Raw genomic sequence first — 15,091 nt, 5'->3', positions numbered from 1 at the left:
AAATTATTGACCCGACACGTGGCACATTTTATCCCGCAATCCAATTTTCACCTCTCCTCGCCGCCCTTTTTGCCCTTGGCAGGAATTTCCCCTCTGGCCTCAAAAATCAAAATGGAAAAACTAATTATTCAGAACAAAACACTTAACGAAAAACTAAATAATTAATTAAAAAAAGGTTTTTCTTTTTTCCCACTCACTTTCTCTTGAAAACTTCCCGAGAAACAAACGACGAACAGGCATGGAGTCGACGCCCGTGAACTGGGAAGCTCTGGACGCACTGGTTATCGATTTTGCGAAATCAGAGAACTTATTGGAAGAATCGTCTGTATCGTCTCCATTATCTTCTCCGAATTCGTCTTCATCTTCTGTCTCTCTGTCCTCTTCGTCTTATCACTCGAGATTGATCATTCGCCAGATCAGACGTTCGTTAGAGGCTGGTGACATTGACTCTGCGATTGACCTCCTCCGGTCCCATGCGTCTTCCATTCTTGAAGATCACCGGCTTCTCTTCCGGTTGCAGAAGCAGGTTAGTGTTATAAATGCAGTTGAGTGAAATTAATTAGATTATAACACCGGCATAACGTGTATGGGATATTTGTGTGTCTTTTTTTTTTTTCAAATAAATTTGAAGAAATTTATTGAGTTGTTGAGGAGAGGAACCATAGAGGATCGAGAATCGGCGATAAATTGCTTGAGGACGGCTCTCGCACCTTGTGCTCTTGATGCTTATCCGGTATGTACAGTGCCCTTATGTGTGCATTATCAGCTTTCACTTTTCTCGGAACGAGGATTGCTATTGCTTGTGTTTTTAACACTTAAGGCTAGAATGATTGAAAGAAAGAGTGTCTTTTCCCCTCATATTCCTTAACTTTTGGTTGAAAAGCTCAACAAGGTTAAGACTATTGAGACTAGCATTACTATATCAATATTGATTGGTGTCCAAATCATATATCTATACTGGGAGTTATGATCAGGACTTTTCCTCGATGGATGTTTTTGGGAACCTCCTTTGATTCTCTCTAGACATAGTATTGTAGGAGTACGTAGTCTGTATCTTGTCATAACGGCTTTTTCTAAATTGTTAGATATGCTCATCTATTTATTTATTTTATTATGCTGATGACAATAGTTGAAGAGGCTCGTGGAGGATTAACAGAAAGTAGTATATGCCTAGTTGTCAGTGTAATTAGTCCCAAGAAATGGTTTTGTTGCTAGCTAGTAGTTTAGGGTTTCTATTTTGTAATTTTGGCATATGACTCCCATAATTGTAGAACCTGCAAATTGTTGAAAATTGGGTCTCTATTAGTCCAGGGTTAAATCGCTTTTTATTTGGCAGCTTTAACTGGTTCTTCATTTAGAATCTTAATTTGCAGCTGATGGATGTTTTACCATGCATTGTGATTTCTTTTGTGATTTAATTAAATTATAGTTATGTTGTCAGATCTTTTGTTTTGTTTTTAGGTGTGTGGGAAATCAACTAAGCAGAGAAAAATTAAGAAACCCTAATTTTTTATTCAGAGAGCAAGAAATGGAATTCTCTAGAAACAAAGAGAGATGATTTTATTAAAACTGAAAAACTCATTTAAAATACAGAAATTTTGGCCTTTTTATACTGATTTGACACAATTACATATTGGCCCTTCTTGATTTCTATAAACCGCAGCGCTGTCACCAATTATTTGTAGAGTGACATTTTCATCCTTACAAGGTTATTCACATTTATGACTCCTGATCCTCTTGGTTTGTAGGTATTCCAATAATTAGTATTTTCAATAGGAAAAGACTAAAAATGTAAAATAAATCTAGAGATGCCTATGCATTCTCATCCTTTCTTCTCTAGTTTTGATTAACAGATATCAAGAGATATTTTGATGTTTTGAAAACATGTTTCTCTCTACTTCTTCTTCTTTGTGCACTGTTCCATTTTTTTCTACTTTATCTAAATTCTTTGTGCATTGATGATTTCCTAAATTATATTATCCATTCAAGCTTCACCTTTTTAGTTCTATATTTAAATCCCTGTATTATCAGCATTTGGTCAGAACCTAATTGAACAGTTCAATACTTTAATTTTTCTTTTTTTTAAAAGAAAGGCCCTAAAAATCAAAGCTATAGTAGTTCTCCTGTAATCTGGATGATTGTAAGTGGTGTAACAAGAGCCTGTAAACAAGTGGGGCATAAGGGTAATTGGATGTTGGCTGGACTTCTCTGGTGGGGCCTCTTTCATTCGTGTCTTCTCTCCTAATTCAAGCAGACAGGCGAATCATGCAGACTGAGCAAAAGACTTGGTCTCATATTTCCAAAAGTGAAGGGCTCAGCATTAGGGTGGACTTACAGAGCAGCAATTACATCATCCTTAAAAATCATTATCTAGGTGATAGACAATTCTTATAAAATATATCTTCTTGATGAAGATTAATTTAAATCGTTGTTGCAGTGATGTTATACTTTATGCTACCATATGTAATATTAGATGGTTGTATTTTTATTGATAAATGGATTTTGAAAATTCATTTTCCTTTTTTCTTAATTTTTTATTTTATTCTTCTTTTTGAGTTTGCTTCTATTTTCTGTATCTTTGAGGTAGAAATTCCTTTTGGGTTTAACAAATATTTTCAGGCATTTTCTCTTTTTGGAGTATAATTGTCTGATAGATGTCTATATTTGTGTTTAAGGAAGCTTATGAGGAATTCAAACATGTTCTTCTTGCCTTTATATATGACAAAGATGATCAGACTTCTCCAGTAGCAAATGAGGTGAGTAACATTGGGTTCTTGTTGATAGCTTTACATTTGTGGTGCCTTTTTCTTTTCCTCATCTATCAAAGAGAAAAAAAAAGAGGTTATTTTCCTATTGTTAAGTTATCATTCAATCTAAAAGCTTAAGCTTTTATAGGTAAGGACTTTATAATAGTAATTAAGCTCCAACACCGTTTAGTTAGAGTTGGCAATATGTTGATGCTGGAGAACTGGAATCTGTTTTCTATAATTATTCTGCACTTTCTGAATATAATTTGCACTGAATTTGGTTTCACTTCCCCAGGGTCAAAATGGTAGTGGGGCTCACAAGCACTTGCTTGTTAATTGAGAAATACAATTTTCTTATTATCACTTGTTATTGTTATAAGCAAGGTGAAAATTGGTATTCTAATTGAGTAATACTTCTGTGCATTCATCCAGTGGCCTATGGTAGAAATTGTATTATGAAATCTTAATTTTTCTAAAACTCAAGTAGGAGATTAAGGTAACTTCCATGAGTAGGGACCGTTATTAGTGCAATTAAATTAAGCCCATTGGAGTTTAATATTAAATATAGCTTAAATAATTATCACTAAATCTTTGAGGGAAATAGGTTTGAAAGAATTTTATTGTTAAGTTCTTGAAATCTAAAATGCAATTTATTCAATTCCATAGATAGGCGTAAATGCATTTGTTTAGTGCCGCCTCTACATGTTTGAGCCATTGACCAGATACCGTGAATCTGGATCTCACTTATGCAAAAGTCTGCTGCTGGCAATAAAATTGCTGTGGATTCAATAAAACAGTGGGCTCATTTGATTATTCATAACTTTGATGATACTTTCATTGTGTAGGGTTTTAATGAATTGAACTAGGAAATTTTGACTCTTCAATTTTTCTAAATTGAAATAGCTGTTTCCTGAATGGCGATTAACAAAATCTTTCACTAAGATATGGAACTTGCTTGTTTATTATTATCAAAATTTTCAAACATTCTTTTTCTTTATTTTCTTTTCTTTTTTTTATATGATATCTTCATATCTTCCTTTTACCTCTTTATAGTTTTGTCTTCTTTATTGTAGATATTATTTTAAATGAATTTAAGATTAGAGCAATACTATGTGCGCACACTTTTAAGTACACAATTGGGTACATAAACGATGTGTCATCATGTGATTGGATGATATTTTATCTTTAATTCTAAATTATCTAATTACATGATGACGTATTATCGGTGTATCCAATTGTGTATTTAAAACTGTGTGCATAGTTTTTATTTTTAAGATTAATGCTTCTTTTCATTAATAATATTCCTTTAAATGGCATATTGATTACCCTAAGAAAGTTATTTTATGAACTTCTTTTTTGTAACATAAAATATATGCCTTAACAACATGATGCACATGTTTCAGTGGGCAGAAAGAAGGAGGTTTGAAATTGCTGGATTAATGTCATCTGTCTTAAGAGCTCATTTACATGCGTATGATCCAGTTTTTTCGATGACATTAAGATATTTGATAAGGTAGTCCGGCAGCTTTAGATAACACCCTCTTATTAAATGATTATGTTGTGCCATAGTGCATATCTAGATGCTAATCTTCAAATTTAATCCCATATCGTGCAGCATACACAAAGGATATTGCTTTCATCAGGGACTTCTTTCACCCATATCAGATCTTACTGAGAGGTTACTGCTTGAGGAACGGGACCCCCCCGCAACTCCACAGGAGAGTTCATATGAAGCACCTCCTTTTGATGAGGTGAGATTTCTATATTACAGTACTGCAGTAATTATTTTAGATGCTTTACAGAGTTATTAAAGAACACCACAAAAGAGTTCATACAGGTCTGATTCTTGGATTTACAATTTTATCATTATTTGTGTGTTAGTCCTCTTTTATTAAAGAACAGTTATCTACTGTTTTTAAGTATATTTTCACTATTACTTTTGAAATATAGGTGGACATACAAGCCCTTGCGCATGCTGTAAAGATTACAAGACAAGGAGCTGTAGAAAGCTTGAGATTCACTCGGGGTGATCTATTTCAGGCGTTTCAGGTTGGAAAATTTTTTTCAGTTCATTATGTTTGAAGATTTTATACATTTATTTGAACTGTTTGTTTACCTTCCTTTACCTTGAAGCTAGTGTGCATTAGTTATATATGGGCATTGGGTTTTGTTATGTACCTGATAATCCCAGAGATGTTAATCCAAGGTAGTCCTCCTCTCCAATCAATCCTACCTGGAAGGTTGCCTTATTTTGCCCACAAACGATTCCAGTCCCAGCCAAAACTCACAACAAATAAGTTGTAACACTAATGTAATGTGGGATTGAATGAGATGTAGTAAAACAAATAAAGAAGTAAATATTGTATTGTTTTTCTGGAATTGATTATAAAATAACCTTCAGTTCTTCTATTGATATTCCATCGCAAAAGTTAATACAACGAAAGTAAACACTGCAAGAGTCGATACAATCGGAATCACAAAACCACAAAAACAAATAACTTTCCAGCCCTCTGGAGCTGGTGATTCTTCTTACAATTCTCTGCCCTCTTCTCTCTTTTTCCCCTCCCTTATATCTTTTCTTTTGTCTTCATAAATGCTTCTCCAATCCTGTGCTGCCATCTCAGCTCCTAGTGTGTTGTTGGTCCCCTCCATTAACTGTTTCTGCATTATACCTTTTCTAGGTGAATGATATTCTGTTGTCTCCTCTTTTTCTTGCCTTCTTCCATCTGTCCCTCTTAGCATGCTGCCAGGTGTCTCATGAGATCCTTTCGTGTTTTTCTTTTTTCTTACATATATTTTAACTCTAACATTGCCCCGCCTATCCAGAGACACCTTGTCCTCAAAGTGTAATTGAGGGAAAATTCGTTGGAGGTTTGAATATAATTCCCAAGTGCATTCAAATTCAGACAATTCTTTCCAATTAACCAGCAGTTTCAGGTTGCCCCAAGCTGAATAACAGTGTTGTAGTACCTTTTCCGGTTGCATCATTAGTTCACCTTCCTCACTTAAACAGGCTGGTAATGGTTGACTCTTCAAAGATGTCCCTAATTGCCTCTTAAGTTGGGATACATGAAAAACATGATGGATCTTGGCTGTCTCTGGGAGTTGCAACTTATATGTCACCTACCCAATTTTATCAATCACTGCATACGGGCCGTAGAATCGGGGGCTCACCTTCTCATTTGGGTGTGATGCCAATGAGCGACGGCGATATGGTTGAAGCTTGAGGAAAACTTGATCACCAATTTCAAATGAAACTTCCCTGTGATGTTTGTTGGCCTGTTGCTTCATCCTTTCTTGTGCTTTTTGCAAGTTGATCTTTAAGTCATCTAAAATTATGTTGCGTTCTCTAATCATTTGGTTTACCTCCTCCACTTTGGAACTTTCATCGACCCATCGAAGGAGTGGTGGTGGGTCACACCCATAAATCGCTTTGAAAGTTGTCATGCCCGTTGCTCTGTGAAAAGAAGTGTTATACCAATATTCCGCCCAAGCCATCCATTTAGGCCACTTCTTCGGTTGCCTGCTGCAAAAACAACGAAGATACGTTTCTAGGCTTCGATTGACGACCTCCGTTTGTCCATTCGTTTGGGGGTGGTATGTTGAACTCCATTTGAGAGGCGTACCTGCAACTTTGAAGATTTCCTTCCAAAAGTTACTCATAAAAACGCTATCCTGATCTGTTACAATAGAGCTTGGAAACCCATAAAGGCGGATTATCTCTTTAATAAAAATTTCAGCGACTTCTTTGATCGTAAAAGGACGTCGTAACATTAAGAAATGCCCATATTTTGAAAGCCTATCAATAATCACTAGGATGGTGTCGACCCCTTTCACCTTTGGCAACCCCGTGATGAAATCCATAGATAATTCTTCCCATATTTGAGTTGGAACTGGCAGGGGTTGAAGAAGTCCTGCAGGTGACGTGGCTTCGTATTTCATTCGTTGGCACACTTCACATTCAGCCACAAATTTTTTAATATCCTTGAGCATTCCCTCCTAATGAAGAATGGATGCTATTCTTTTGTATGTTCTGATGAATCCTGAATGGCCACCTTGTGGAGTTGATTGGAATTCTTTGAGAAACAGTGGGATGAATAAGGATTCTCGGGGAAATACTAGCTTTCCCTTGTATACTAGTCTTCCTCTTTGCAAAGAATAGTGTTTATGCCCAGTGGGATTACATATTATTTCCTGTATCAACTCTTGTAATTTTTTATTCTGCTCAGTCTCCTTCTGTAGGCTTTCCTCCCCCATGATTTTTGGCACAGAGATCGACTGAATTTCCTCAACAAATCTGGGATTTCTTGATAACGTGTCCGCTGCCTTGTTCTCACATCCTGGTCGATATATGATTTTGAAATCAAATCCTAACATTTTAACTAACCATTTTTGTTGATTGTGTCCTATAACTCGTTGCTCGGTGAGGAATTTTAAACTTCTTTGATCTGTTCAGACTTTAAAATGCCTTCCCAAAAGGTAGTGGTGCCACTTTTGGAAGGCCAAGACTATAGCCATTAATTCCCTTTCGTACACAGACCTACCCTGATTTCTGATAGACAAAGCTTTACTGAGAAACGCAATTGGTCGCCCACCTTGCATCAAGACTGCCCCGACCCTGGTGCCTGATGTGTCTGTCTCTACGATGAACTCTTTAGTGAGGTTTGGCATAGCCAATACTGGTATTGTAACCATTGCTGCTTTGAGAGTCTTAAAGGCTTTTTGTGCCATTGCATTCCAACAAAAGACATTTTTCTTCAAAACATTTGTCAATGGCTCAACAATTTTACCATAGTCTTTAACGAATCGACAGTAGTACCCAGTCAACCCCAAAAACCCTCGAAGATCTTTAATGTCTCGTGGTTGCGACCATCTTTCCATGTCCCTAATTTTTTTTGGATCCGCCTTCACTCTTCTTTGCGATACTACATGACCCAAATACTTCACTTTATCTTGTCTGAAACTGCACTTTTTCTTGTTAACCGGTAATTGATGGTCTCTGAACAAGTTTAATACCACCCGAAGATGTTGCAGATGGTCTTCGAATCCCTTACTGTGCACCAAAATATCGTCAAAAAATACGAGGACAAACTTTCGCAAATATGACCTGAAAATCTCATTTATTATTCCTTGAAAAGTGGCTGGTGCATTCGTTAATCTGAAAGGCATAACTAGGAACTCATAGTGCCCATCATGCGTTTGAAATGCTGTTTTTTCGATGTCCTCTTCCCTTACACGAACCTGATGGTATCCAAATTTGAGATCAATTTTACTGAACGTTGCAGCGCCTATTAATTCATCTAGAAGTTCATCAATAGTAGGCATCGGAAATTTATCGGGGATGGTAACTTTGTTTAGTGCCCTATAATCGACGCAAAATCTCCACTCACCGTCTTTTTTTCGAACCAGAATGATGGGGCTTGCGAAGGGGCTAGTGCTTGGTCGGATCACTCCTACAGAAAGCTGCACAATCTTCTCAATCTCATTCTTCTGGTAATGAGAGTACCTATAAGGTCTTAAATTAGGCGGTTGTGCTCCACTAACTAGTCGGATGACATGGTCACAATTTTGCTTTAGTGGCAATCCTCGAGGCTCCCCAAAAACGTCCCTGAATTCCATTATCAGTTTACCAATTTCTAGTTGCTCTGTCTCCTATCCAGATAAATTTTCCTCAGATGGCTTCAACTCCACCAACTAGCTTTCTTTTTCTTCATCAATGACTTTAGTGAGTGATCGAAATGAAACCTCCAAACATTTCAACGACTATTCTCCCTTCAATTCAACCTTTTCCCTTCCCAGGGGAACTTCATAGTTTGTTGCTTCCAGTTGGCCTTTACTTTCCCTCGTCGACTAAGCCAATCCACTCCCAAAATTACATCAACCCCTCCAAGATGGAAGGGAAGGAAATCTTGCTGGATAGAGTGCCCTTGTATCAATAAAGTCAACCCATCACATCTTCCTAATCCTTTCACTTTATGACTATCTCCCAACACCACAACAAACTTAGCTACTTTCACAGGAAGTTTCAATTTCTCCACTATTCTTTCTGCCACAAAGTTATGAGTTGCTCCGCTATCAATTAAAACTACCACCTCTCTGCCTTCTAATTCCTCTATCATCTTCATCGTTTTGGGTAAATCCAAACCCACCACTGAGCTCACGTTTAAATTGGTCTCCATCTTTTGCTTTTCGACCACCGCATCTTCCTTTTCCCCTCTTGCTTCTTCTTCCATTTCATCCTTATCAATGAGCATTATTCATAACTGTCGAAATCGACATCTATGCCCAAACACGTATCGTTCGTCACATCGAAAGCATAGACCCTTTTTCACCTTTGAACGAAACTTTTCATCTGTGAGTCATCGAAAATTTTCATCTCTTTTTGGAAATGTCGTCAAAGCTCCCGAGGTTGCTGGAGCTCTGAAGGATGGGTTTACTATAGGTGTCATGAAATAGCTTTACCTTCGATCAAATCTCCTCAGTCAATGCGTTCATAAAAATCACCTGTTGTTTTTCTTTTGATAATTTGTCGACACCCACTGAAAGCAACTCGAAATGACAGTGATACTCCTTCACTGAATGCATCTGTCATAGAGAGAAGAGCTCCTTCTTTGGTGCTCGATCGTCGGGTGGTAGGAAACGACTTAGCACCTCGCTCTTAAACTCTTCCTACCCTTCAAATAATTGTTGTTTCTCCCTCCACTGTAACCAGTGGAGTGCGTCCCCTTCCATACAAACTCCCGCTGTCGTTAGCCTTTCTCTTTCTGTTAGGCGGTTGACTTGAAAATACCGTTCCACCCTCGCCAACCAATCCAATGTCCCCTCTCCATCGAATAACGACAAGTTTAGTCGACGGTACTGCAAGTCTCTTTGGTTCTCTGTGTGCTCCCTTTCCTCCTTCCTCCACCTCCTCAGTCCTCTCAGGTGGTGGTATGGATGGTTCTATCCCTGGCGTTGAGTATGAAGGTGAAAGTTCTTGTTGCATTGGAGCCTTGCCTTTGTCCCCTCCATCTTTGCCCAACGTGGCCTCTCTTAAATATCTCAAGTATTCCTTAATCGCCTCCATATCTTAGCCTAGGTGACCCATTCTGGAGTTCAGCTCCCCCATCTGCGCCTTCATCTCGTCCATCCCCTCTTTCATGGTTGTCACCTCTGTTTCTAACATTTCTACCTGGCTTTCCATTCTCGTCATGTCCGACTCTAACATCACGTTGTTATGTACCTGATGATCCTAGAGATGTTAATCCAAGGTAGTCTTCCTCTCCAATCAATCCTACCTGGAAGGTTGCCGTATTTTGCCCATGGACGATTCCAATCCCAGCCAAAACTCACAACAAATAAGTTGTAACGCTAATGTAATGTGGGATTGAATGAGATGTAGTAAAACAAATAAAGAAGTAAATATTGTATTGTTTTTCTGGAATTGATTATAAAATAACCTTCAGTTCTTCTATTGATATTCCATTGCAAAAGTTAATACAACGAAAGTAAACACCGCAAGAGTCGATACAATCGGAATCACAAAACCACAAAAACAAATAACTTTCCAGCCCTCTGGAGCTGACCCTCCCTCTGATTCTTCTTACAATTCTCTGCCCTCTTTTCTCTTTTTCCCCTCCCTTATATCTTTTCTTTTGTCTTCATAAATGCTTCTCCAATCCTGCGTTTCCATCTCAGCTCCTAATGTGTTGTTGGTCCCCTCCATTAACTGTTTATGCATTATACCTTTTCTGGGTGAATGATATTCTGTTGTCTCCTCTTTTTCTTGCCTTTTTCCATCTATCCCTCTCATCATGCTGCCAGGTGTCTCCTCATGAGATCCTTTCGTGCTTTCTTCCTTCTTACATATATTTTAACTCTAATAGGTTTCCTCTATGTGTCAATAATATTATATGCTTTAGGCAATGCTAATTGTTAACATGTCAACATAACGTGTATAAAAACTTGAAACAAGATTGTTGAGTATCCATTGATTTGAGCCAAGCCGAAACATAGGTTGGGTTGAGCTCTACTTGAATCCATAATGGTCAACTTGAACTTGGGTTTGTTTGAGCTGGCTAGAGATGTTGTCGAAGGGTTGTTAATGGAATGAATGGTGTTACTAGCGGGATGAACAGTGTCTTTGGAAGGGTCATTTGAGTTGAACACCAAGCCAGGCAAAGCTGGCTTGGTCCGGATGTAGCCCTAGCTTGAGTTTTGAATTTCTATGTGATAGAAGCCCAACAAGAACAATTGTAAACATATTGTTGTTGTAAGGATTAACAACAAAAATTAATGAAAATGAGTTGCCTTTGTCTTGATTTCAATCAATGTAAAAGTGATAATGAGCAATAGCTCTTCTTTACAAAATGCAAGCGAAAACATTCCCCAAAACCAGCCCCACTTGTTTAGCATTTGAGAGGCTAGACTCTCTCACTCAATCAACTAAAAGCTGCCCCAAAACCAAAACAATATTTTTTCTCCTCTTTCCTCAATCCAACTGACTCTTTTAATTCTTCTAATATCCTAATCTTATTTTAATCTCCAAATATTAATTATTATTCTAATATTCAAATATTAATCATTATCATATCAATTATTATCCCATCCAGTATTATTCTAATCCTAACACCATGCTAATGATTTAACATCATAACTATTTTTAGCAACACCCTCATCCTTGTATTCCTGGTGACCAAAAATAGGCTAGTTTCTTGGTCTTTATTTTTATACTTACTATGTTTGGTTGGGTTGAATATTTTCATCGTCCAATTTATTGACGTATGATTGCAGAATGAGTTATGCCAGATGAGATTGGATGTTTCTGTGCTCGATGAACTTGTTCGTGAATATTGTGTTTATAGGGGTTTTATTGATTCCACTCTTGCATCTTCTTCTGGTAAAACCTGGTATTTCCAAACTTAATATGATTTATTTAATTTTTTTTTTTCAAACCATGATGGTTTCTTTTCATTCTGTGTGAATCAGGAATGCAAACCCCTTCCAAATCTCTGAAAGTTAACCAACCAGAATCTGGTTGTTCATCAAGGAACTGCTCCCTTGAAGTGGATTGTAGTACAAGTAAACATTCAGATGGTGAAGCTTCCATTAGTAATACTAATGTGGATGCTTCTCCCGAAAATAATACTGATGTGACCAGCATGCAAGGTACCGATGTTGAACTACGATTTGCTGGTGAGCCAATGGGCAGTCATGAAGATTGTAGCACTAGTGGTTCACATCAGCCTGAAAGTTCGAAAGTTCTGAGGAACAGAGGCAACGGAACTGGAGAAAGGAATAAACGTAAGAGGTGGAGGGGAAGGCATGATGACTTTGGTTATGTTCCTGATGTTTCTCACAATGGATGTGATAAGCAAGTACGTGGCTCTTCTTCTAAAATGTCAAAGGAACAACAGGTATTCTGCTGAGAGATTTTACTATTAAATGTAATAAATTGTTTCCTGAAGTAACTTTGGTCCACAGGCCATGGAAAATCATATCATTTTTTATTATAATCATAAGGATGATAAATATGAAATTCTACTGGGGATGAAGGAGCTAGCTAGCAGAGGAATGGCTGCTGAGGCTGTTGAAGAAGTTAATACTATGGATCCAGACTTTTTTGTGCAAAATCCTGTTCTGTTATTCCAACTTAAGCAGGTGAGTAGATACTGGATGTAAATGGCTTCCTTCCCAAAAAAATCGAGGAAAACCTGATGGTTATCTCGGCTTACCACTTTTTGTTCATTGTTATTAGGTTGAATTCCTTAAGCTAGTCAGCTCTGGTGATCATTCTGCTGCTCTAAAGGTTGCAAGCTCCCACTTGGGTCCTTTAGCAGCTAGACATCCTGATTTGTTAAAGCCTTTAAAAGAGACTTTGTTGGCATTGCTCCGACCTAATGACCATGCACTTGTAAAGGGCTTCCCTTTATTTGCTATTGCAACTTCACTCCAGGTATAAAGTTACTGACATGGTTTGACCGGAATTTCATTGCCCTCTCTCTCTCTCTCTCTCTCTCTCTCTCTCTCTCTCTCTCAGTCTGCATGTTTTTTTAATAAATTGATCAGCTATTCATACCTTAAGCCTCTGATGCTGGCATTTTCTGGTCACAGAGAAATAACTTTTGGAAGAGTATTACTATCATAAGCTTCATTGCTTTACACATACAATGTATTGTATTCATTATCATGTATAGTGATTTTGGGTGCAGTAGCTTTTAGCTCATGCAAGATTTACCTCCGTGGATCATCAAGTGATTTACCTGGAGACAGCATGTAACTTGCTCCTTTATAAGGGATCGTTTCTTTTGGGGAAGTTTTAGATGTACAAACCATCTGATAGTTGGTGACATAAAAAACTTGTCTGCTAGTATATGATGCTGATATTGGAGTTTAGTGGTTAAATATGCATGCATTTCTATTTCTCATTCTTAATTTATTCACAAATTGAAGTTTTGTGCATGAATCTTATTCTGCTTGGAATTCTAAAAGCAGTATTGTCATATTATCTCAGATTACTAATTACGCTGTTCCTGCTTCTTTTGGCTTTATACCTAACCAATTTCTATACTTTCTGAGATAGTAGTATATCAATGACTCGTATTTTTAATCAAATGTCAACATAAGCATTTGGGTTTTTTTTTTTTTGATAGGTTGCCATTGGTCAAAGGCTTGGTATTGAAGAACCGCAGCTTATGAAGATAATAAGAGCTACCCTTCACACTCATAGTGAATGGTTTAAACTTCAAATGTGTAAAGATCGCTTTGAAGGTCTTCTGAGGATTGATTCATTGAAGGAAGTTAATACTTCTTTCCTTGCTGCTACGGCTGTCATGTCCAAGTCAAACGGAGACAGTTGTACCCAAGCATCTTCCCAACTCACAACATCTTCAAATGCCAGGCTTTCGGAAGATGGTAGCAGCCCATCTCAAGTGTCTTCTGGAGATGTTGTCTGTGATGAAAATGCAATACTCAAAGTAATGGTAAGTGCAGCATACATACGCATTATTCTTTTATATAAGTCGAAGTAACAAAATTTTTTCCTGCTAATCTTATCCCCGTGTTATGTTAGCTTCTCTTTCTTCTATCTGAGGTTTATCTTCTGTGTCTCTCTTCAATTCAAAGTAATTATTTTAACCGTCTCTAATTTCATATTGATATATTGTTGGGTGCAGGAATTTCTGGATCTGCCGAGGGCTGATGCCATCCACCTACTTGCTCAATATAACGGCAATGCTGAGACTGTCATACAGCAAATATTTGCATAGGTAAAATTGTAATACATAACTTCAGTGAAACTGGTTGCCATTTGTTTACTTATTTTAGAATGTCGTTTCATTCGGCGTTGTGCAATAGACTATCGTTGTAATTATCATACCATCGCCTCACGTCCATGGGAAAATTCTGGTGCGGCACCAGAAACATTGTCTGTTGTTTCTGTTGTACATCATGTTTAGTATTCTTTGTGAACAAGATCAAGAGAAAAAAGGTAGGAGAAAGCGGCATTTGACGCAAAGCAAATTATTGATTGGTTCGATAAGTTTGTTATATTATTTTTATTTTATATTTCTCTTTATCTATAAAATGTCATATATTAAAAAAAAAATTACTGTTCTATTAATTAAATTGTTTTCCAAGGACCAAGATTATTAACATTGCTTGGATTTGGATGATAAAATTGTTTTCCAACACTCATAGTGAATGGTTTAAACCTCAGTCAACGAACCATCTTCTTCCAAAATGCTGCAACTTTTGAGGCTTGAACATGAAAGACTGAGACAGAAGTCTCTGAACTGAGGTTTAAAGTGGAGCATGAAGCTAGGGTTTCCGGTAATGGAACAGTGGAGCCACTTCCTCCTCCACTACCACGTTCATCTTCTGAAAATTACTTAAAACTCTTTCGATGGCGTCAATTCTCTGTTGTTTCCTGCATTAGAAATTCTCTCTGATTTGCCAAGAACACAAGCACCATCAAAATCCCTAGCAAATTTGAAGCATCAAATGTTGCAGTAAAATGTGTTGTCTTAGATGACGATGATGTGGATGTAGAAGTCACGACCTTCGGACTCTTCTCTTCTTCTGTATTAGCTAAAATAATCACCATGACAAAGTAGTTTGGAATTGTTAGACAAATTTTAGGAAATTGATGGTTGTCCCTAATTTATATAGAAATTAGGGTGGGAGTTGTTGAATGAATGGTAAGATCTAGGGCTGGACTCGAACCGAGCTAGCTCAAACTCGAGCTGGAGCTTGGCTCGAACGAGTCTGAAATGAGTCAGTCCTAACTGAGCTCGAGCTACTTATCAGATTTTCTAATTAAAAATTTTAATACAAAACGACGTCATTTTGATCAATATGTATTAAAA

General features: G+C 37.4%; 1 protein-coding gene across 4 annotated transcripts; it reads left to right on the top strand.

The window, feature by feature from the left end:
- Positions 1–113: 113 nt before the first annotated feature.
- Positions 114–14,291, top strand: LOC123199290. Of its 4 annotated transcripts, none has more exons than XM_044614197.1 (12): positions 114–526; positions 632–733; positions 2,676–2,756; positions 4,151–4,260; positions 4,363–4,498; positions 4,698–4,796; positions 11,520–11,625; positions 11,715–12,142; positions 12,282–12,386; positions 12,484–12,681; positions 13,379–13,708; positions 13,901–14,291. In XM_044614197.1, the coding sequence occupies exons 1-12, from the start codon at positions 239–241 to the stop codon at positions 13,991–13,993; spliced, it is 2,076 nt and encodes a 691-aa protein (XP_044470132.1). In that variant the 5' UTR covers positions 114–238; the 3' UTR covers positions 13,994–14,291. The 4 variants fall into 4 exon arrangements, with proteins under 4 accessions (XP_044470132.1, XP_044470131.1, XP_044470130.1 ...); XM_044614196.1 differs by having other exon boundaries at positions 12,249–12,386; XM_044614195.1 differs by having other exon boundaries at positions 12,210–12,386.
- Positions 14,292–15,091: the final 800 nt, after the last annotated feature.

Source organism: Mangifera indica, chromosome 16 (assembly GCF_011075055.1).
Source record: "Mangifera indica cultivar Alphonso chromosome 16, CATAS_Mindica_2.1, whole genome shotgun sequence".
Taxonomy (NCBI): Eukaryota; Viridiplantae; Streptophyta; class Magnoliopsida; order Sapindales; family Anacardiaceae; genus Mangifera; species Mangifera indica.
Note: the sequence above shows the minus strand (reverse complement) of the source record. Positions and strands in the feature narration are given on the sequence as shown.

Coding starts and splice junctions, on each gene's coding strand:
- LOC123199290 (XM_044614195.1), top strand. CDS start 239: ATGGAGTCGACGCCCGTGAACTGGGAAGCTCTGGACGCACTGGTTATC. Junction 527..631: donor TCTTCCGGTTGCAGAAGCAG/GTTAGTGTTATA, acceptor ATAAATTTGAAG/AAATTTATTGAGTTGTTGAG. Junction 12,387..12,483: donor TGTTATTCCAACTTAAGCAG/GTGAGTAGATAC, acceptor CATTGTTATTAG/GTTGAATTCCTTAAGCTAGT.